The sequence below is a fragment of the Chiloscyllium plagiosum genome, chromosome 26, assembly GCF_004010195.1.
Source record: "Chiloscyllium plagiosum isolate BGI_BamShark_2017 chromosome 26, ASM401019v2, whole genome shotgun sequence".
NCBI lineage: Eukaryota > Metazoa > Chordata > Chondrichthyes > Orectolobiformes > Hemiscylliidae > Chiloscyllium > Chiloscyllium plagiosum.
The window spans coordinates 21,711,696-21,734,918 of NC_057735.1; the positions used below are offsets into that span (position 1 = coordinate 21,711,696).

General features: G+C 39.4%; 1 protein-coding gene across 4 annotated transcripts in view; it reads left to right on the forward strand.

The window, feature by feature from the left end:
- Window positions 1–23,223, forward strand: part of LOC122563190 (semaphorin-3D-like) — an 83,126-nt gene that overhangs the window by 38,025 nt on the left and 21,878 nt on the right. For all 4 annotated transcript variants that reach the window (XM_043716717.1, XM_043716716.1, XM_043716715.1 and 1 more), the window contains 2 exons: window positions 8,969–9,097; window positions 11,370–11,512. In XM_043716717.1, coding sequence (XP_043572652.1) covers window positions 8,969–9,097; window positions 11,370–11,512 — 272 coding nt within the window. The remainder of the gene's footprint in view (window positions 1–8,968; window positions 9,098–11,369; window positions 11,513–23,223) is intronic.

A 23,223-nucleotide genomic window follows, 5' to 3' on the forward strand; every position in this document is an offset into this window, starting at 1 on the left:
TCAATAAGAGCTGGTATCTGATAGTGAAGAGCGTGCAAGAGAGGTGGCCATTGATTGGCACCAGATGAGTCGCTTATTTGGAGATCTGGTGCAGACATAATGGACCAAATGGCCTCCTTCCATGCTGTAACAATTTTGTGAGTCATGGAAATCTCTTTGCATCCAGATGGCTTTTCAAGAAACGTGGATAAAATAGGAAGTAAGTTCCTCATAAAAGTAAACAAATAATTGAAACATTCTGCTTGTGAAGAGGAGACTTATAAATTCATGAGTAAAAGGATTAAGGAAGAACTTTGTGAGATTTTGCTTTTAAAGTTTGGAAATGTTATTTGGGGAAAGAGCTAGCAACTTTGCATCCACTGAATTTGAAGTTCCATTTTAAGTAGCCCAGTAAATAAAAAATAATTTTCTTGCCTTTTGGTCTCTCCTGTTGTTGTTATTGCTATATTTCTGACCTGAACATTGTTGGCTAGTCGTAGTTACATGAAGTTAATCATCACTGCCATTAATGGAAACAGCTTGATTCAGTGAATGGATTTACTTTAGTTCTATTAATATAACTTCAAACGAATAGCCTACTCCTCACTTATAAGCTGGGCAATGAGTGTCCGCAGGTTATTTGTTCTTGAGGACTGGGGAGAAAATCTCAGCCAAGATCCCATCACTGAGTCGTACAACAACTTGTATTTGTAAATCACCTTTAATAAATAAAATGTGCATAATTAAACACACCAGTCCAAAGGAGGCAGGATTAGGAAAGGTGAAAGTGGATTGTTTTGAAGAGCACCATGGAGGAGGTGCAAGAATAAGAGAGGCAGAGAGATTTGAGGAGGGAGCTACTGCTATTGGCAATGTTGCTACAGGCATGTGTGCAATTGGAGAAGGGAAGAAAGTCAGGGATGTGTAAGAGGTCAGAATTGGAAGAGAGCAGGAATCTTGGAAGGTTATAGAGGTGGAGAAGTGGAGGAAGAATGGCTGAAGTCTTTGACAACAAGGAGGCAAGTATAAAATTGAAAAGGTTGCCACATCCAGAGTTTATGTAGGTCAGTGAACATAAAGGATGATGGATTACTTTAACTTAGAACATGGAACAGAGAGTTTGGGATGATCTCAAATTTCTGGAAGGTGCAAAATGGGAGGTCAGCCAGAAGCCCTTAGGAATTGACTGAGGTAACAAAGGTATGGATAAGGGTTTCAGCAGCTAATAGTATTATATGGCATGTGTGCAGGTATGCGTTAAAAAGTTCAAAGCGACCACACACTGAAACAAATCTCTCTCACATCTCCAAAGAAGAAAAAAAATTGATACATCTCACTCTTGGCTCTTTCATCAAAGATCTTCAATTTAGTTTCTATTACCACAAAATCTCCTGCCAATGGAACCAATTTGTTTGCCTTCATCTGAATCTCCCACATGTTAACATTCCACTGGCTAATGGATTGTCACTGAATATAAATTACAACAGATTTTGCCTGTGTTTTTTTTTCTCTCAGCTCAGGAATACTGATGCCAATTGTGCACCATTAAAGTTGAGATCAACTAACTGAAAACTGTTAGTAAAGTTTCTCATCTGCAAGGCTCAGTTGGAAGCATGCTAACAAGGTTACCAACTGAACTTTGGATGAAGTTATTGGATGCATATTTCAACTCAGTAAAGAAGAACTACTGTGCATCTAATCAAGCTGTATGTTTTTTTTGGATGTGCTATGATTTTAGGAACATTAACCTTGCTCCCAGCTCACACAAAAGGGATTTTCCAGTCACACAGAATCCAATTGTACAGTTCTGTCTTTGACCCGTTTAATGAGAATAACATTGCTTGCGTCTGGGAACATTTAATGCTTAATGTGCTGATTGGAAAATGGGATGTTAATTGGTGTGCTTTTTTTATTATCTTGTATCAAACTAATAATCTAGGTTCAGAAAATTGTAAAATGTAAGAGTGTGATACTTACAGTTAGTAAATTAAATAATAATCTGTCTTCTAGTTGTAACATGATATGTAATACAAAACTATCAGAAAATGAGCAGGACTTTCAAATTATTGGAATGCTATTTCCCAAGGTTTTTACTGCCATACAAAAAAATTTTAATTTGGCAACATAACAGTGGACTTGAGAAATGTCATCCGATTTTGATGGTAGGAAATAAAATGTTTTGCAGCTTTAAAACTAAATTTTCCCACCATAAACTAAACTAACCATTCATTGTTTACACAATGAACACCAGGAGGTCAAAACTCATTTTCTACAACAATTTTCTTAAGTTATGATTTAACTTCTGTTAAGATTTTATATCTCAGTGGTCAAAAATGCTTTTAGTTTGCATTTTATCTGTAAGGATTGAGGTTTTCCTGCATTGCCATGTTTTTATTAGATTAGATTCCCTACAGTGTGAAAACAAGCCATTTGGTCCAACCAGTCCACACCGACCTTCCAAAAAGTAACCCACCCAGACCCATTCCCCTACATTTACCCTGACTAATGGACCTAATGCTATGGGCAATTTCCCACGGCCAATTCACTTGATCTTCACATCTTTGGATTGTGGGAGGAAACCAGAGCACCCGGAGGAAACCCATGCAGACACAGACAGAATGTGCAAACTCCACACAGACAGTGGCCCAAGGTGAGATTTGAACCCCAGTCCCTGATGCTGTGAGGCAGCAGTGTTAACCACTAAACCACTATGCCGCTCCATTGTTTACAAATTCAGTCTTGGGGATAATGGTTTCTACATCAGAACTAGCAATCATTACAGGTCATTCATTGCCTTGAGAAGGAAGTGCCAAACCATCTACATGAACTGCTGGAGTTTGTATCTGTGAAACAAAGTATTATGGTGCCAACAGTTCCATTAGGGAGTCCAAGAATTTTATTCAAGATGCTGCAGGAATGCTGTTACAAGTTTTTAGTCAGAATGGTGACTTGGAGAATAACTTGGAAGATGATGATATTCCTATATACCTACTGCCCCTATTCTCTCCTGGAAGCAGAGAATGCAAGTTTGGGAGGTACTTTCAAAGAATCTTCGGCATTCAGGGAAGGAAATGTGCCATCCTTATGTTGCCTGGCCTACATATCACTCCAAGGCTACAGCAATCTGGTTGACTCTCAGTTGTTCACTCAAGTGGCCTAATAAGCCACTCAGTTGTATCAATTGCTGCAAAGTCTCAATGAAGAAATGAAACCAGACTGATCATCTGGCATTGACCCAGGCACCATAAAGGACAATGGTAGAAACACTCTGCCGAATCTGTGGAGTTCTCCTTACTAACATCTGTGTGAAAATTGAGAGAGCTGTCTCACAGACTTGTCAAGTGGCAGCCTGACGTCATCATACTCATAGATCATACCTTATAGACAATGTCCCAGACACTGCAATCACTATCCCTGGATACATCCTGGTTCACCAGCAGGACAGACCAAGCAGAAGTGGAGGCACAGTGGTCTACAGTCAGGATGGAAATTTCCCTGAGAGTCCTCGACATTGCCTCTGGACCCCATTCACTCTCATGGCCTCAGGTTAAACACAGACAAGCAAACATTCTGCTGATTACACACACCATCCTGTTTCTGCTGATGAACCAGTACTCCTCCATGTTGAACAATACTTGGAAGGAAGCACTGAGAGTGACAAGGACAAATAATACCTGTATACTGTGGGTGGGAGATTTCAATGTCCCCCACCAAGAGTGGCTTGGAAGCAGTACTACTGATTACTCTGGTCAGGTCCGAAGAGACGTAAATGCTAGACTGGGTCTGCAGCAAATGGTGAGTGAACCAACAAGAAGGAAGAACATACCATACTCCTACCATCAAGCCAGGGGATTAACCCTCATACAATGGAGAGCGCAGGAGGGCATGGTAGGAGCAGCACTATGCATACCTAAAAATGAGATGTCCAACCAGATGAAGCTAACAACCAGGTCTACTTGTGTGCCAAATAGCAAAAGCAGCAAGTGATAGACCGAGCTAAGTGATCCCACAACCAATGGATTAGATCTAAAATCTACAGTTGTGCCATATCCAGTTGTGAATGGCAGTGGCCAATTAAACAGCTCACTAGAAGAAAAGGCTCCACAAATATTCTCATCCTCAATAATGGAAGAGCCCAACACATCAGTGCAAAAGAAAAGGCTGAAACATTCATGGCAATTTTCAGCCAGAAATGCCAAGTGGATGATTCCTCTTGGCCTCCTCCAATGATCCCCAGTATCGCAGGTACCAGCCTTCAGCCAATTCGATTCACTCCACGTGACATCAAGAAATGGTTTGAGGCACTGGATACTGCAAGGGCTATTGGCCCTGAACAACATTCTGGCAATGGTATTGATGACTTGTGTTCCAGAACTTGCTGCTCCCCTAGCCATGCTTTTCCAGTGCAGTTACAACACTGGTATCTATCTGACAATGTGGAAAATTGACCAGGTATGTCCTGTCCACAAAAAGCAGGAAAAACCCAACTCATCCAATTACCGCCCCATCAGTCTACTCTCGATCATCCGTAAAGCGATGGAAGGTGTTATCAATATTGTGACCAGGCAGAACCTGGTCAGTAATAACCTGCTCAGTGACGCCCAGTTTGGATTTCGCTAGGGCCACTCAGCTCTTGACCTCATTGCAGCTTTGTTTCAACCATGGACAAAAGAGCTGAATTCCAGAGGTGAGAATGAAAGCCCTTAAAATTAAGGCTACATTTGACCAAGTGTGGCATCAAGGAGGCATGACAAAACTGGAATCAATGGGTATCAGAAGGCAAACTCTGTTCGGGTTGGAGTCATACTTGGCCCATAGGAAGATAGTTGCAGTTGTTGGAGGTCAGTCATCTCAGCTCCAGGACATCAGGGAAAAACTCTGTGCTGATGGGAATCATACCTAACATGAAGGAAGATGGTTGTGGTGGTTATTTGCATCAACATGAGAATTTTTCAAATGCTGAACAGTAAACATTGCCTATAGGCAGGAAGTACATAAACAAGTTGGTATTTTAAAGAGCTGCTTTGGCAGAGGGCAGAGCTATATTTAAGAATTGAAACACCAGGAAACTCTCTGTCTCAATCTGTAGGCTTCCCCTTTCATTCTCATCATCTCCTTCATCAGATGATGCAGTCATGTTGTCACATTACCTTCTGTATTTGCATTGTTTTTGAGGGATTTATTTCAATAAGAAAGCTCAAACGCCAGTTGTTGCATACATTTTCTGAGTAACTATTTACATCAGTGAATCTCTGGGCCCACCATGCAGCAGATGTACAGGAGCATGGAGCAATAAGGCATTCAGAGAGGGGTGAGCCAGATAAGCCCTCTGAATTCTCTGATTTAAATGGAAGCAGGGATTTCATCAGCGGAATCTTCAATTTCGTGTCCAGTTCCTTTGGAGGGTGCTGTGATGGGGATTCCACTGAGTCCATTAACGCTACTCCCATCAATGCAGGAGAAACAGCTGTCTGGCCATTGGAAAATCCAGGCCAGTACTTCTGTAGCTAATTTGTAAATACCTTCCTGAAAACATTTGTAAAAATTGAATGCAGGATGCTGACTTTGTAAGAATTTTGGAGATCATCTACCTCTTTTTATTCTGTGCTCCGTACGCAAAGAATGATTAACATAAGTCATATTGATTGCCTCAACTAAACAGAAAATGTTCTCTCCTATCAGCATTTTGAAAACTGAATGGTTATAAACTCCAATAAACCAGGACGGTGTTGGGTAAATGTACACCACACTTAAAAGCTGCGATACTTACCCAATCATTAGTGGATTAAACAATATTCACCCTGGGGCATTGCTTCCCCTCCACACCCACTCCCCTGTCCAGCTGTCACTTGTGTTCTATCCCCATGGCTGGTCCGGATGACACTCAGGCTCATTTCGCTCCCGCCAGGACAACACTCGAGCCCAGTCCCATTCAGTTGTTCCCTCTCTGAATACCCTATTGTTCCATGCCCCTTGTGACTCTGGTACACAGTGGACCCAGGACCATCCAGAATAACTCCTCTGGCTAATCTAATCACAGGTTCCTTCTCTCCACCCCTTGCTGTTCCTCCAGTCACACATTCTGTCTTTTGTGAAGCAGCAAGAGCGCGAGATGGGGAATTTATAAATGATGGAACAACCTGCACAGAAGTGATAGAAACTCTGATTGCAGGAGCAGCTCCTTATAGATTTTTGTCTCTCTCATGAATGGGTCTCCATTGGTCACTCAGTGATTGAATTTTCACAGGACATTTGCAGGTGTGGATTGGCTTGCTATCCCATGTACAGTATTTTGAGCATTGCTACTGATAGTCTGAGAAGTCAAACAATCAACTGTGATCTCAGTTTAAACACTTACACTTAGAGTCTCTTGGGTGTCCTTAAGTTGCATATTATTTTAATGTTAAAAATCACAGAACACCAGGTTATAGTGCAACCAGTTTATTTGGAAGCACAGATGAGGAAGCAGCGCTCTGAAAGCTAATGCTTTTAAATGAACCTGTTGGACTATAACCTGGTGTTGTACGATTTTTAAACTATGTCCACCCCAGTCCCACACTGGCTCCTGCACATCATGGCTATTAGTTTTGCATCATTTTTGTTTATTAATCTTCAGCAGACTGTGGAATACCTTGCAAATCAAATTTAACTGGTTGCATGGCAACATCACCATAATTGCTGAAGATTCCTCTTAGATGACGTCATTAAATTTGCTTTTAACTAAGTTTAAAATTTTACCAGATATTGACCAGAGGAAATGTTCATGAACAGATTTTCAATGTCACTACATTTTCTAGTCAGACAGCTCTTCCTGTGTATTGTTCTGAGGGATGTTTCCACTTCTGTTATTCTGTAGGGGATACAGTTGTCAGGTTCGTTAATAAAAGCAGGAAATTCTTGCCTGCAATGTACTGGCTTCACAGTTTCAGCAACAACATTTCCAACAAGCTATCTATATTTAATTTAATGTATGTATGTGAATGTGAGAGTGAGTCACTCAGTACGGTTAGAAGACCATATGTTTGACATAATTTCTTTGATATTTTTCTTGGAGTTAGCACATAATAAAATTGCTCTTTCTTTTACTCAAGAAGACCTTGTAAGTGGCTCATTGTTATTTCGACTGAAAAACATTTGCAAAAAAAAGATTTAACTCTTAACTGTGACCTACTCGGTAGTTTGAAAAGAGGGAAGCTGATTCACGCTGCACATAATAATTTCTATGTTGGTATGTTGATCTGCCTTTGTTATACATGCCAAAGTGTTTTGTAAAATTAATCAACATCGCTCAGATTTTATTTGTCTTTCAACATCATTCTTTTGCTCAATGGATTGCTGGAAATGTGAAGCAAGTACATTGCAGGCAAGAATCTCCTGCTTTTATAAATGAACGTGACAACTGTATCCCCTACACAATAACAGAAGTGGAAACATTCCCTCAGGGAAATACACAGGTAGGATTGTCTGGCTAGTGTATGTAGTCACATTGAAACTCTGCCTTTAATGCTGACATTTCCTCTGGTCAATATATGGTAAACTTTTAAAACCAGTTAAAAACACATTTAAAAATATCAACTAAAGGATATTTTCTGCAAATGCGGTGTTATTGTCATGCAACCAGATCAGTTGATTTGCAAGGTACTCATGAGTCTGCTGCAGATTAATAAAATTACACACACTATTCCTCAAATTTAATGATTTGCTGAAATTACAATTTGTATAGATATGATATTTTGTGGCCTGTGGCTCTTGGAAATCCAATTAACTGGTATTGCAAAATACAAAGTCCATCTCACTTGCACAAGCAATGAATCACAGAAAGAAAACTTATTGACTTCCTTTGTTCTTTCTGAATATTTCCCCAACAATTTCATTACGGAGACAATTCTGTAATCCTAACCCTTAGTTAACTCTAATACTGGTGCATTGCATGTGGCAGTCTGGACCATAATAGTGTGTTGTATCCCCAAACTCTCCTGAGGAATCATTTCATTGAAAAGAGGTTTGTTTTTGAATACTGGTATTACACAAGATAGTATTGCAAAGTAAATGCAAATGAAGCTACATATGTTCTCCAATTTCAGACTATTTAACTTTTAGTTTTAATGCTGTGGTTCAGTGAAAGTGCATGTTGTGTATCTTTTCCTGAATCTTTTATTAGAATGGAAAGCTAATATACAGTTGATCTAGCATTTAAAAAAAAGTTTATAGATGTCACTGTAAAAGTTACTTATATATTACACAAAGTATCTGAGTGGCAAAAGATGATTCAAGCCCCCAGGCAGTGAGGAAATCTCTATGAGAAATCTCCATTCGCTGCATAGATATGTGTATGTTATTGAAGCATAAATATTAATAACATATCTCCAGCAGTAAAACAAAAGCCTGCACAGGTATGATATTCTGAAAAACCTTTTCTCACCAATAATTTTTGTGGTTAAAATTAATTCTCTGCCCAGCTCAAGTGGAGGTTATTGCTGTGATAGTGCAGCTACATTAAATCATTAAATTGTTACTATGTTGTCTGCTCTAGCAAGAGTCAAGTGGGTTTTCTGCCACTATTCTCCTTTTAGTTTGGTATCTGCAGGGCCTTCTTTGTCTGGTGTGGTAGAGGAAATCCATTACGTATTTGAGCAAGGAGAAGCTCTCATAACTTATTGCATGATCACAGTTACATTGATAATAATAGACATTATTACAAAGATTATGAGGAGACCGAGATGATAATACTGTCTCCTTTGTGATCCAGAACTGTTCTAGCTCTTCCTACACACGTCCTTGTGATAAAATCAGATCAGATGCAGTTTAATGCAACATTAACCCTGTCAGAACTTTACTCAATGTAAATATTAAGTCAGCAAAATAGTAGAAAGAGGAAAATGGAACCATAATTTTGTAAATGACATGACAGACGCCTGTTGTTTAAGTTTGAAACCCCTGCCTTTAATGCTGATATTCTAAACTTGTCCATTTAATTTTCAATCTACAGATGAATATCTCTATGCTGGGACATCTTCTGACTTTCTTGGAAGAGACACTGCTCTATTTCGCTCCCCAATCCATCATCTAGAAAATCAATATATCCGCACAGAACACAACAATCCCCTTTGGCTAAGTGGTATGTGAGACTAAGGAACACTGCATGTTAACAGTTTGAGTGTGTTTGGCAAACAGCTTTGGCATCAAAAAAGTCCTTAAAACGTTTAAAATTGTATATTAGGTTCTGAAGCTTCAGCTTTGTTTCGCAGCCTGCAACAAGCTGTAGCAGACTTGCATGGAAGAGGCATTTCTGTACTTTGCTTGGAGGTCTCACTCAGATGGTGAGTCCTTGATACCTCAAGAAAATTGACTTCATGTATCTATATGTTATAATGACAAAGACTTAACAACAATTCATCTCCTTCTCCTAATGTTTGGCAAGCATTGGGAATTCTAGAAATGCTGGACTCTGCCCACAAATTAGGTCATCCAGTTGCTCAATTCTGATGAATTTTCCATGGATACAAAATGAAGCATTTCAGAATGCACTCAAACACCTTTGCATTATTCTGGCATTGCTTTTACACATTGCATGGAATTCCTGTAGCTAACTCTAAGAATTCCAACTGCATATTTATTATTAAAGGAAATCATCTCTTTCTAAGATAGCAGCAATAATGTACTTGCATGCACTGTTTATACAAATTCATCTTTATTCGGTTTGTTGATTTACCTGATAGAAAGAAATCAAGGCCTAAAGTTCTTCACTTCCTTTTCACTCTCTTCTTTTCTTACTTATTTCCTCTTCTCTTTTTCTGTTCCTTTGCTTCATGCCTCACATTCTCTTCTTTTTTTTCTAACCTCCTATAAGATTTGGGAGCAGGATAAGGTCATTTCCCAATAAATTAACTTGGCTCTCCTTGGCCTGTTATCGAGGATGGAGTAGATGACCAGAATTTGATACAATGGGAACTGAGTGGGAGGTTGGGAGTGAGGCACACATTGAGAACAAGCTTCAGCCCAGGGCTTGGACTGTGAGAAAGAAAAACTGCTGATCAAGGCAACTGGAATGTCATGCAGGATTGGAATACGACACTAGAACTGGATAGCGAAAACAATTTAAAGCTGGGCCCAGTGGGATTGGGGGAAGCCGGAATTTATGACTACAGCATGCTTAAAAGAACTGGGCCAATGGCCAGACCTGAGTGAGAGCCAACTCTGTAGGGATCAGTAAACAGAACTAGGAGAGCCGAGAGTGTGGTGCTTGTAAAGCATAATAGGTCAGGCAGTATCTGAGGAGCAGGAGAATCAACGTTTCGGGCAAAAGCACTTTATCAGGATGAAAGGCTTGATTCTCCTACTCCTCGGATGCTGCCTGACCTGCTGTGTTTTTCCAGCACCACACTCTCAACTCAAATCTCCAGTGTCTACAGTTCTCACGTTCTCCTAGAACTAGGAGAGCAACAAGTCTGATAAAGTAATTCTAAGTGACACTTCAGCCCAGAGAAAAGACATACCATTAGATGTCAGGTATGGAGCCTGGAAAGAGAAAATGGGGAAACAGAGTGCTTGGGGTCTGATGTCTTTGCCTGGGAGTGGAGAGAATATCGTGAAATTGGAGAATGAGAGTTAGTTTGCCTTGAGGATGTCTTGCTACAATAGTGCAGAGCTTTGGTGAGACCGTATCTGGAGCATTGTGTGTGATTTTGGTCTCCTGATCTGAGAAAAAATGTTCTGGCAATGGGAGGAGTGCAACAAAGTTTACCAGACTGATTCCTGGGATGGCCAAACTGATGTATGAAGAGAGAGGGGATCAGTTAGGATTATATTCACAGGAGTTTAGAAGAAATCTCATAGATACCTATAAACTTTCAATATGATTAGATAGGGTAAATTTAGGAAGGATATTCCCGGTGACCAGGGGATTAGAACCAGAGGCCAGAGACTAAGGATATGTGGTAGGCTATTCAGGACTGAGATGAGTAGAAATTTCTTCACCAGTAGAGTGGTGAGCCTGTGGAATTCTCTGCTACAGAAAATGTCTAAGGCCAAAACATTGAATATACTCATGGAGGAGTCAGGTGTAGTTCTTAGTGAAAAAAGGGATTAAAGGTATGGGGTGAAAGTGGGAACAAGGCACTGAGTAGGATGATCAAACATTATCATAATGAATATTGGAATAGGCTCAAAGGGTTGAATGGCCTACTCCTGTTCACATCATCTATGTTTCTATGTTGACCATATGTTCAGTCATTCATTAATAATTGCATGACTACCAAACGGACTGCTGAAAATGAATAGAAAGATGGCTTTTTTTAGCAAATTAATTCTGAATAACAGAATTTTTTTTAAGCTTTTTTTGGAATTAGACTAAATTAAGTGACATTATACTTATTATTTACATTTTTTAGACCCCAAGTTTATTGGAATGTACCCCATCTCTGACACCTCCAATGAAGATGATGATAAAATATATATATTTTTAAGAGAAACGGCATTGGATGCTACAAGCACTGAGAAGGCCATTTACTCGAGAGTAGCAAGAGTTTGTAAGGTTGGTTTGAAAAATTATCAGGATTATTTTTTTTTCTTGTGTGGAGACATGGACCAATTTGTTCTTTTTTCAAACCATAAATGTTTCTCTCAGGTTTTGCAAAATGATCCTTATGGCAACCTAATCCAGACTAAAACTTCTCTATTTTCCCAATAATTAGTCCAAACATCTAACCAAGTAAATCATCCCTTTTGAATTCTTCCATTCCCAACTTGAGCAATCCATGGCACCCCCTGCAAATATGTAACGTTCATTGAATTGAATTGAATTGAATTTATTGTCACGTGTATTGAGGCACCGTGAAAAGCTTTGTCTTGCGAGTATTACAGGCAGATCACATAGTTAAATAGGATAGATAAGTAAATAATAGATAAACAGCGGAAGGAAACAAAAACACAAGTACAGGCTAGCGTTAAGAGTTTGTGAGTCCATTCAGTACCCTAACAACCATACGGTAGAAATCGTTTCGAAAGCGGCTGGTGCATGTGTTCAGGCTTCTGTACCTTCTCCCCGATGATAGAAAAGCATTGCCAAGGTGGGGTGGATCTTTAAGAATGCTGGCAGCCTTTCCTTGACAGCGGGCCTGGTAGATGGGTTCTATAGATGGGAGGTTGGCCTTTGTGATTGTCCGGGCCGAGTTCACCACACTCTGTAACCATTTCTGATGTTGAATGGTAAGTTGCCATACCAGGTAGTGATACATCCAGACAGAATGCTCTCGATGGTGCACCTGTAAAGGTTGGCAAGGGTATTCGCCGTCATGCCAAATTTTCTCAGCTGCCTGAGGAAGAAGAGACATTGTTGGGCCTTTGTAACCAGTACATCCACATGAAGAGTCCAAGAAAGCTTGTTGTTGATGACCACTCCCAGGAGCTTAACACTCTCCACTTGTTCCACCTCTGTGCTGTTAATGTGTAGAGGGGCATGAGTAACATCCCAACAAAAGTTTCATCACAATGTGAGATATGGGCCGGGTCCAAGCAGAAAATGTGTAAAATCAGCTCAAACTCATCTCACACAAAAGTTGGTACCATGCGAAGACTTTCATTACTTTATTTTTGATTGATATTGTGTTAACCCACAACAACATTTAATCTCCTTCTCCATTTGTGAATTGCTTGAGATATATAAAGTATGGAATCCACCATTTTTTAATAAGAGCCACCTTATATTTGGCATGCCAGAATGTGACTTAATTTTTGTTTATCGTTTTGTACATTTAATAAGATTCTCCTCCCTTTTGCAAATACAAAAATGTGTAAAATATTAGCAGAAACTTGGATGTACTGTCAATGAATATATTAGCTTTCAACCTCATCTGAATAATTTTCCCTTTGAATTACGATGTCATCCAATTTCCAAAAATAGATTAACTTCAGCAGACACATATCTGTCTTCCATTATAATCTTGGGCTGCATCACATCAATAGCCACTGAGAGACTAATAACTGCATATTTTTACTTCAAATCCCATAGGCTCACTTCCATTACCTCTGCTTCGAAAGGAAACAAAAGAAAGATTTCAGTTGCAAGTTAAGATTGTGAGAGTGAAAGTAAAAGTGAAATAACTGGATTGAAAATTTAATAATAGAGGGAAAGAAACAAGGATGACAATGTATACAATACTTTATTATAGTTGTATGAATCATCCAAAGCACTTCAAATACAACAGACTGGAAATTGTGAACTTTGTGATAAAGAACTGTCAATGTTCACCATCATTATCAACTTGAATCTGATCACAGCTTCAGAGTCTAACACACAGCCTAACATGTAAACCTTACGTTTAATGTCTGATATTCACTGCTCTGTCACAGAAACCACGGTAAACCTCTTCCAAGATAACAAACCATGAAATCAATTGATTTTCGTTTCCCAAATGGCTAACACTTGCCTTTGTCACCTGTGCTCAGCTCCCAGTGCCTGGCAGTGCTTCTAGCCTCACTGCCAAAGGGGCTATTTGTATTTAAAAACCGAGCCATGAGGGCACTATATCTCTTCTGTCAAATCAAGACCCAGAATTCAACTGGTGTCATGTTCCTAGCTACACACAAAGGGCAGAAGCCCATTTACACAGTAAAATGAGATATCCTGCAGACTAACATTGTGAATCAAGGGTAACTCCAAAATATTTTACAGATAACGTTTTTCATGATAGTGTGGTGTTAAACTAGGGGGAGTAATGCGTTGGGAAGAATAGCATTAAATGAGTATATAATGTTCAGGATTACCAATAAGAAACATTCCTGCTTATGTTGTTGTATAAAACAATCCAGTATACAAAGCTGCCTGAATATTTGTTGGAATTTGAGATGTTCTGACAAAGTAAAGTAGATTTCCACTTGAACTTGTGTCAAATTTTATTCAGGAAATTGAACTCAAACTGACATTTGAGTCTGTTAATTAATTTCAGCCTTGGACAAAATCTATCTTTAGTGACAATCTAGTAAACTCTGCGTTCTGTCAGTCTATAGAATAATAATTGCTTTCTGAAGGAGCTAAGTGCAGATTTAGTTTCTTCTAATAATATCTTCAGATTAATATAAAAATGTATTTATAATTTAAGAATAACATCAAAATCTAAGCCATTCTAAATTTTAAATACAGGTCTTCGGCTTCCTTTTCTGTCTCTCCTCTTGGATGTCAGCTGTCCTTTTAAAAGCCGCCTGCTGTCATAGAAATGCTTCCATGACTGATATATTGTTTCAAGTAGTATTCCACAGGCAGATAGAAAGGAACCTGGAGAGATTTATGTACTAAATTTGAAACTCCACCAAAGGCTAGTGAAGGGTCAGCGCCCTGCCATGTAAGTTATTCGTGATGTTTTAAAGTGTTTCCACATGTCAGTGGAGCCTTGAGGGATCACAGTGAAGAGACAGAATCCTACCATTGTTCAGATTCTGGAGTAGTTATTAAAATGATGAGCTTCTGGAAAATTTTAAGTAAAAAATATGGAGCTGTAAAATACTGAAAGTAAAACTTGATTTCGCTTGTTACTGGCCAATGATCTCAAATGTCATGGAGGATTATGAGAAATTCTATCCATACTTCATAAAAACATAGAAATGAATTTTACAGGGGAGGGGGGGGTTGTGGCGGGGAATGTTGGTGGAAAGATTTTGCCTACACACTGCGTAGTTGGTCGGCACTTCACTGTCTTTAAAGTGCCTCACAGGGATAATACCCTGGAAGGAATCTTAATAACTCGAGGTACAGATTTCTGCCCTTCAGCACTTAAATTAGGACATTTTGATTGTTTGGTACTGGAGACTTCAGTGACCAAGTTAAAGGATGTAGGCGTATGACTCTTGAGGCTGGAGGAGACATAGACAGGATGATATAATCTCGGGGAGGGATTACCTGATGGGCACTTGCCTTCCCACCTCGAGTCTATGCCACGCACGAGCAGAACAATGTCCAAACTGACCATTAATTAGGACTAAGGGGGGAGGGGGTGTGTGCAGGCTGTCTAGCCCTCACTCAAACACACACCCAACCCCATAATTTCAGTATAGTGGGAAAGCAATATATTGCCTACTTGCTTTACTTTACATGCCTCCACGTTCAAATAATCCAACTGGGTACTGAGGTGGGGGAGGACAGTGTAAAATTCGTATGAACATTAAAAGAATGCCAGCATACAAGAAGACTATTTGGCCCATCATGGATATGAGTCGCAAATAATTAACATAATCCCACTTTGCAGAGCTTGGTTTGTAGCCTTATAGTTTACAGCAACTTCAAATCCATATCAAAGTGTTTTTTAAATATAATGACAATTTCTGCCTCTGCAGGCAGTGAATTCCCACTATCAAATCCACTCTAATCTTTCTATCAATTACTTAAACTTGATACTATTCAAATTTTGATCTCCCTGGGGTTGCAGGAAAGCAGTCTTCCCTGTCCATTCCATAGGTCTCTCATAATTTCATGCACTTCAGTTAGATCTCCTCTCAATCTCCTGTGTTCTAAACCTACCTCACGTTTCTGGACTGGGTGCCAACTGAGAAGATCAAAAGAATGTGGTCAATAAAGGATTATTTTGGGTACACAATCTCCTCCTTTCTTTTATCAGATTTATTGGCACATTGGCAAGATCCTCCCTTAGCTAGTCTTTCCCTTGAGTGAACAATTATAACTCATCATTACCTCTTTCAAACAGAAAGTAGCAGATTATGGAGAAATCGCCATGTGATCAGAATAAAGAAGGGAACTGTGCACCTACTTTGTCAGAGGCAGCTCTCTGTTCTCTCATTTTGTTGTACTTACTCCATAACACTTCAACATTTTTCTCTTCAGGGCCGATCTAATTGATTTCTGAAAACATTGCTTGAATCTGTAGAGTTGCAGGTTCCCGGAAGGTTGAGGGACCTGGCATCATGAGAGAGATGAGTCGAGAGTGTGGTGCTGGAAAAACACAGCAGGTCAGGCAACATCTGAGGAGCAGGAGAGTCGATGTTTTCGGCAAAAGCCCTTCATCAGGAATCATGATGGCCCTCCTGTTCCTCGGATGCTGCCTGACCGGCTGGGCTTTTCCAGCACAACACTCTTGACTGATCTCCAGAATCTGCAGTCCTCACTTCTTCCATCATGAGAGGAATGTCTTATTGAGAGCTATATCCTGCTTATGCAGCTAAAGATCCTCCTCCCCAACCTTGCAACCCCCATCTTGCGTTTACGCTTCCTACTATCACCTACCACTCCACGGGGATCTCCTGAATTTGAGGCTTTTTGTAGGTATCATGCCAGCAGCAATCACCATCCCCCCCCCCCCCACTCCTGCTGCTGGTGTAGCTGAGTACAAAACAGAAAACAGGATCACGAGCAAACCTTTAGGCCCTCTATCAAGCTCTGTCATTCAATATAGTCATGGCTGATCATCCAATTCCATACCCTGTTCCCAATTTCTCCTCATACCTTTTGATCTCCTTTGCCCTAAGAACAACATCTATTTATTCTTGAAAATAGTCAGTGCTTTGTCTTCAACTCCCTTTCTGTCACAGAGAATTCCACAGGCCCACCACACCATAGGTGAAGAAATTTCTTCTTATCGCAACCTTAAATGGCCTAACCCATATTTTTAAGCTGTGACCCCTGCTTCTGGACTTCGTGGCCATCAGCAACATCCTTCCCACAATTACCCTGTCCAGTCTGGTTAGAATTTTATTGGTTTCCATGAGATCCCATCTCCTGCCATTATTCTCCTAAACTCCAGTGAATACTATCCGAACCAGTCCAGTCTCTAGCCTCTGATTGATTGGCAGCTTTTGAAGGTGAGACTCCCATCTGGGTGTTGTTATTTGCTTGACACTGGCCGGTTAGTGCTGAAGCGTCACATGAAGTGTGGTGGCTTTCTCTAAAAGAGCAGTGCACGGGTCTCAGCAGCTCTCTCCAGCTGGCAGCTGAGATCCCCATTAATTGCATAAGATTCTGCCAATCACTGCTCCTTTTGTGAATAACCTTAATGAAAAATAATAGGTAATTTAGTTATTTCGGTAGTGAACAGTCAAGCTTTCACTGTTATAACTGAAGCTCATCATTTGGCACAGTGTGGCAACCTGCACAGATTCCATTAGTTTCTATGCATTGCTACATCAGCACAAGTTGCTTTTTTTCTTAAAACATTCTACACACAGTGAGAATACTTGTTGGAATGTGAGTAGATCTGTGTACTAACAGATTTCTTGCCTTATTTTTAACATTGTCTCACAAAGGACTTCAGACAATGACTTCAATATAAAAGATGAAGTTCTTTTTTAAGTGATCCCACTTAAGGATTTTCTTGCCACTGATAAACCTCATTATCAATACAATGAACATATAGGGCCTGAGCTTCTGCAGCTGGGTAATCAATATGTTGCTCCATTATGAAATCAGCAGGTCTCTCTTCATGGAAGCAACACCAAGATCCATTTCCAGATCTTTCACAGAATGGAATCGCTGGCCTCCTGCCGGATTTACAATGGGAGGCTCATATAAAAGCTACAGAGTTTCAGGGACAATTATCTATAGGGTCATAAAGTTCTTGTAAACCAGCTTGCCAAGCTCTTCAACTCTTGGATCAGATTTCCTTTTTGGAACTAGTTGACTGAATGCACATGTCAAATGAGTAATGTGCATGGGAAGTTGGATGAAGGCTGAAGCTTGATGTAACAAAGCTAATGCCAGATGCTTTCATGATTACTATTTGCAAAGCTAAAAACAGATTGGGAAATTCCAGAGTTATAAGGCAGATGAAAGAGGTCACAGCAGATATTGCTCTGAGTGTGATGTGTCATCCTATATTCATCCTGACAATTGCTCCAAATGATTTTAACCTGCACACACACCGTCTTCCTCAAGTGCTTGAAGTGAGAATTGAATCTGCCTCCACAATAGCTTGATTCGAACAGATCTGATCTTTTTTACTGCTTTAAATTTGAGGATCTGTGCACTGTTAAAGCACACCCTCTCTTTCTGAGTATCCTCAGACAATCTTAGTGCACATTTGATTCATGAAGTGAAACTGTATGCATTACAGCCTCAAGTATAACCTAAAGGCAAGGGCCCTGCACTTTCTCATGGCTTTTGACACATTAGGGCAACAAGCTTCTAGAGGGGGCTGAAATTGGGTTGAGACCTGCTTACTATCTTGTCATCACATCATTTCGACTGTATCTTGCTTTAATGAGACATAGTTCTGTCATCCACCCCCTTGTAGGTGGCAACTGGGAAAGAGAGACAACAATGGGAGTTATCCATTCAGCCCTTTAGGTCTATCCACTGTTCAATTCATAATCATAGCAGATGTAAAGCTTTCCTCCACCTATCTTAACACTCTTAAAAATAATTTGTCTCTCAATGTGTTAGCAAGTGTTTCAGGTTTCTACTGGATAAAAGAAAGTATATAGCCTTTAAACCTTCCTAATATGCCAAAGTGCTTTGCATCCAATGAAGTACTTTTAAAAGTTTCATCATGACCTCTTGTGTGTGAACAAACATTTTAAATTGCTATCTGAAAGAACTAACTCTAATTCTAAGGTCTGGATTCCCTTATCAGAGGAAACAACTTCTCTGCATCTGCTTGACTAAATCCTTTTTAATCATTTTTGAAATACTTCAACTAGGTCATCCAATAACTTTCTAAACTCAAGGGAATATAGGTCAATTTATGCAACACGCCTTCATAATCTTTCGTAATTTAATGATTTTTCTCCATTCTACTAAATCTATTTTGTACAGCCCCAAGTCAAACCAATCTGTGCTGGAAGTTTCTCCCAAGCTGAACATGATGCTCCAGACAGATTTGGACTGGCTGGACCGAGGGTCTGTTTCCATGCTGTATGACTCTATGACTCTATGACATTGTTTTGCCAATGCTCTTTACACTAAAGCACCACTTCTTATGCATTCTACTACCTCAAGAATGTAGGTATATATTCCACAAACATGTTTGATTATCTTTTGTACTTATGCACTACTAATGAATTATATACATGTATACCTCATGTACAGCTCCTGAACTTGCACCAATGTAAAAATATTCTGAGTTGCCTTTGTTGAATGACTGCAAAATTCCCCATTTTGAACTCCATTTACCATTGTTTTGACAGACTCACTTAATCTTCGAAATCTTTTTCTATGTTTCTGCTCCTCCCACACAACTTATTATTCTTCCTAACATAAGGTCACGTGGAAACTTAGATTTAGGTTTACAGCTTCTATTTTCTTCATTCAATTCATATACTTTGTGAAAATCTGATGCGTTAGTAGTGTGGACATCCAAGGAGAAACAGACCATTCCAGAAATAGTGGAAAGTTTCCACATTTTTACACTGTTTCCCACCACCTAAGCAATTATTACACCTCCAGAAGTTTTTGTGTGTTTTTTTATGAATGCTGACCTCACAAAATGCCTTTTGGCTGTGTGTAATGCAGTACTGAAGAAAATAAAAAACTTTTATCACAGAACCTGGGAACTATGTATGTATACTGGCACTTGGGTGCCTTAGTTAAAACTGATCAATTCAGATGTAGTGCTTCTATCAAGGTGTCATGCTGCAAGAGGACTCAGTAAGATGTAGGATGGGAGCTTTATACCATTAAGTTACATATCATGATATGGTGATGACATAATGAGCATGTCCCTTAAAAATTTATCGAACATCCGGCATGAGGCATAATACAATATGTTACCCTCTGCAAAATCTTATCAAATGCCTTTCAGCAGCTTCCATCAGCAATATCCGTAGGTACCCATGTAACAATTTTTTGACTTTTTTTTAATACTCAGAGGTGGGCTTCACCAGATGCAGGAAATTTGATCTACCTTAAGTCTTGTTACTTTCTCTATTACCTGAATAAAAGCATCCAAATTGAATTGCTAGGAGTTCTACCTCTGGTGATTTCAATGTGAGGTGCAATACTTGCCAAGTGGCAGGAGTAGGAGCCACCAAATTTGGAAATGCTGATTACTCAAAGCAAAGTGTCACAAGCAGATCAGCGGTTTTTCCAAAAAAGTTCCAATTCTTATGAGAAAGTAGCAATTTGTTTTAGCCATATCTGCTCACACTCAGGCCTGCTACATGTTTGGCCACATCTTAGGTAGACACCTAATTCACAATTCGCTTCTTGCAAATGTTCTGACCCAGGAATTCTGGAAGAGTGCCAATTGCTTGGATCATCTAGTAGAGGTACTGTCTGACACAGTTAAAATGGTCCTTTAAGTCCTGATGGTATTCAGGCCCTTAATGTCAAAGTACTGTCATATGCTTGATATTCACTACAAGATAATTTATGTTTACCATGCCAAGTTTTTAAAAAGCTGAAGAACAGCTTCCACTTAAATGCATCTTTTTATTTATATCTATCCTATGAATCAGTGGAGTTATATAGTCATAAGTCATACAGCATGAAAACAGACCATACAGTCCAACCAGTCTATGCCGACCATGTTCCCAAACTAAACTAGTCCCACCTGTCTGCACTTGGCTCATATCCTTCCAAAGCTTTCCAATTCATGAATGTATCTGAATGCCTTTTAAACATTGTAATTGTACTTGCATCCACCATTTTCTCTGGCAGTTCATTCCACACACAAACCACTTTCTGTGTAAAACTGTTGTCCCTCATGTCCTTTTTAAATCTTTCTCCTCTCACCTTAAAAATATGCCTCCTGCTTTTGAACTCCCCCACTGTAAGGAAAAGACCCTTGACGTTCACCTTAACCATGCTCCTCATGATTTTATAAACCTCAATAAGGTCACCTCTTAACCTCCTACACTTCAGTGATAAAAGTCTTTCCAGTCTATTTTTATATCTCCAACCCTTTATTCCTGGCAACATCCTGGTAAATCTTTTCTGAAGTTTGCTGTAATACATCAAGTATAATTTTATCTGAAACTGATTTAAATCAAACTGCGTAAAATTGTCTTTAATCTGTTTTGTCTGCCATATAAGTGGTATTGATAGCCATCCTGCAATTGCAACTTATAATGTTTTGTTTTAATTTTCTCCACCCACATTGATGCAATTAGCACACTGCTAGTTAAGTAATATCAAATGAACTTGAATAAACATGATTTTAATAGTTGCTCTTGTTTCTGAGAAGGCGCAGAAATTAGCTCTGTCAGAATAATTATGCAGCCAAAAGGGCATTTTTTTCTGCATACAGCACCTACAGCAGTAAGAAGCATCCATCATTTGAAGTAGGTTTGACAGTGACCTTTCAACATGAGGTTATCTTTATATGAAAGAGAAGTTTTAAATTCATTTTCCTTTGTGTCACATTACAGAACCTTTGAATTTACTGACACATTTATGATGGCCTTCGAAGCACTATAAGTTGCTTAATATAATGGTTCGCTCAACATAAAACTTCTGATGCAAAAAGAAAGCAATTTGAAAAGTTATAATTTATGGTGGGGGTATCGAGTAAAAAACTGGTATGCATGGCTGAATGTACAGAGCAATATCATATCTCCAAACTGGATTTAATTCTTTTGTTTATTGAAGAAAGAATAATTATTGAACTATATCTGAAATAACTTGTTGAACATTCTCTGTTATAACCCTTTACAGAGTAATTTTAGCCCACATAGTTTGCTCACTTTACATTTTCGTGAAAGCAAAATATGTGTTTTTATGCTTAGTAACTAATTAAGCTTCTTCAGCATTTTTGGGTTGGAATAATTTTACTTTCTATTCTGAACTGGATCTCTTTCAAACTCATTGGCCTAGAATGTCATGGGCAGTGCACCCATTTGGCATCAAACAAGCAGTGAAGTATCCATACCTGCTCTGTACTTTCATTGCTGCAAGAATGCCAACTTATGAACAACAATATAAATTTGGATTTTTATGGTACTTCTAACATTGTTTCAAGGAGTATCTTCAAAGGAGGTGAGAGAGATGGAAAAGTTTGGGAAGGGAATTTCTGAGCTGATAAAACCTCAGCAGTTAAATGCAGAATACCAATGGTAGAGTGATTAAAATTGAGGATGTGTAAAAGTCCCCGTTTCAAGAAGCACTGTTATCTGAGTAGGTTTTAAGGTTGGAGAAGGTGACAGTGACTGGCAGGAGTGAAGTCATGGAGGGATTTGAAAAGTGTAGGTCAGTAAGTATGAAGATAGAGAGTGGGATTTTTTTTGCGAGAAAGGAGTCAAACAGTGGCGTTTAGTTAGCCTGCAGTGAACTGAAGATGGGAGACCAGCCAGGAGTATATTGGAGTACTTGAAGTTAGAACAAATAAAGGTCTTCATGGGGTTGACAGTAGCATATGTGCTGAGGCAGGGGCAAATTTGAATGATTTGTGGATGTGTAAATAAAGGGTTTTAGTGTTAGCACAGAAGAAGAATGCTGGAAGTCATGCCCAGAGCAACACCAGGCATACTTAAAATGAGAAAACAATTTGGTGAAACTATAAAGTTAGACTACTTGCATGCCAAACAGCATAAGCAACAAGTGATAGACAGAGCTACGTGACCCAGAGGATCAGATATAAACTCTGCAACCCTGTCACATCCAGTTGTGAATGGTAGTGGACAGTTAAACAATAACGACAATAACGAATATTCCCAATGTCAATAATGAGGGACTCCAGCCCCTCAGTGAAAAAGATATGGCTGAAGCATTCATAACAATCTTCGGCAAGAAGTGCCGAGTAGATGATCCAGAGGTCTGCAGTAGATGCCAGTCATCATCCAACTCTATTCACTCCATGTAATGTCAAGAAATTGTTGAAGGCATTGGATACTGCCAATCCAATGAGCCCTGACAACATTACAGCAGTAGTACAGTAAAATGTGCTCCAGAACTTGCTGCACTCCTAGCCAAACTTTTCCAGTCCAGGTACAACACTGGTATCCAATCAATAATATGGAAAATTGCCCAGGTGTGTCCTGTATATGAAAAGCAGGGCAGATCCAAAAGAACCAATTACTGGTCTGTCAGTCTATTCGCAATTATCAGTAAAATGATGCAAGATGCTTCAATGTCTACTATCAAACAGAACCTGCTAAGCAATAACCTGCTCTCTGACTGGCAACCAAATGTTCAATTTCCCAAGCATTTCCCTCTGATTAAACAATGTCGGTGATTCCACAGAGTCCTGACATGCAACTCTCATTTACTCTGCAGAAATAATTAACTAGCTATCAGAATGTCCAGGCCGTTATGTCATAATATATGTATTATGGATTAAATTGTCAGCTTTGATGATGTTAAATAAAAGT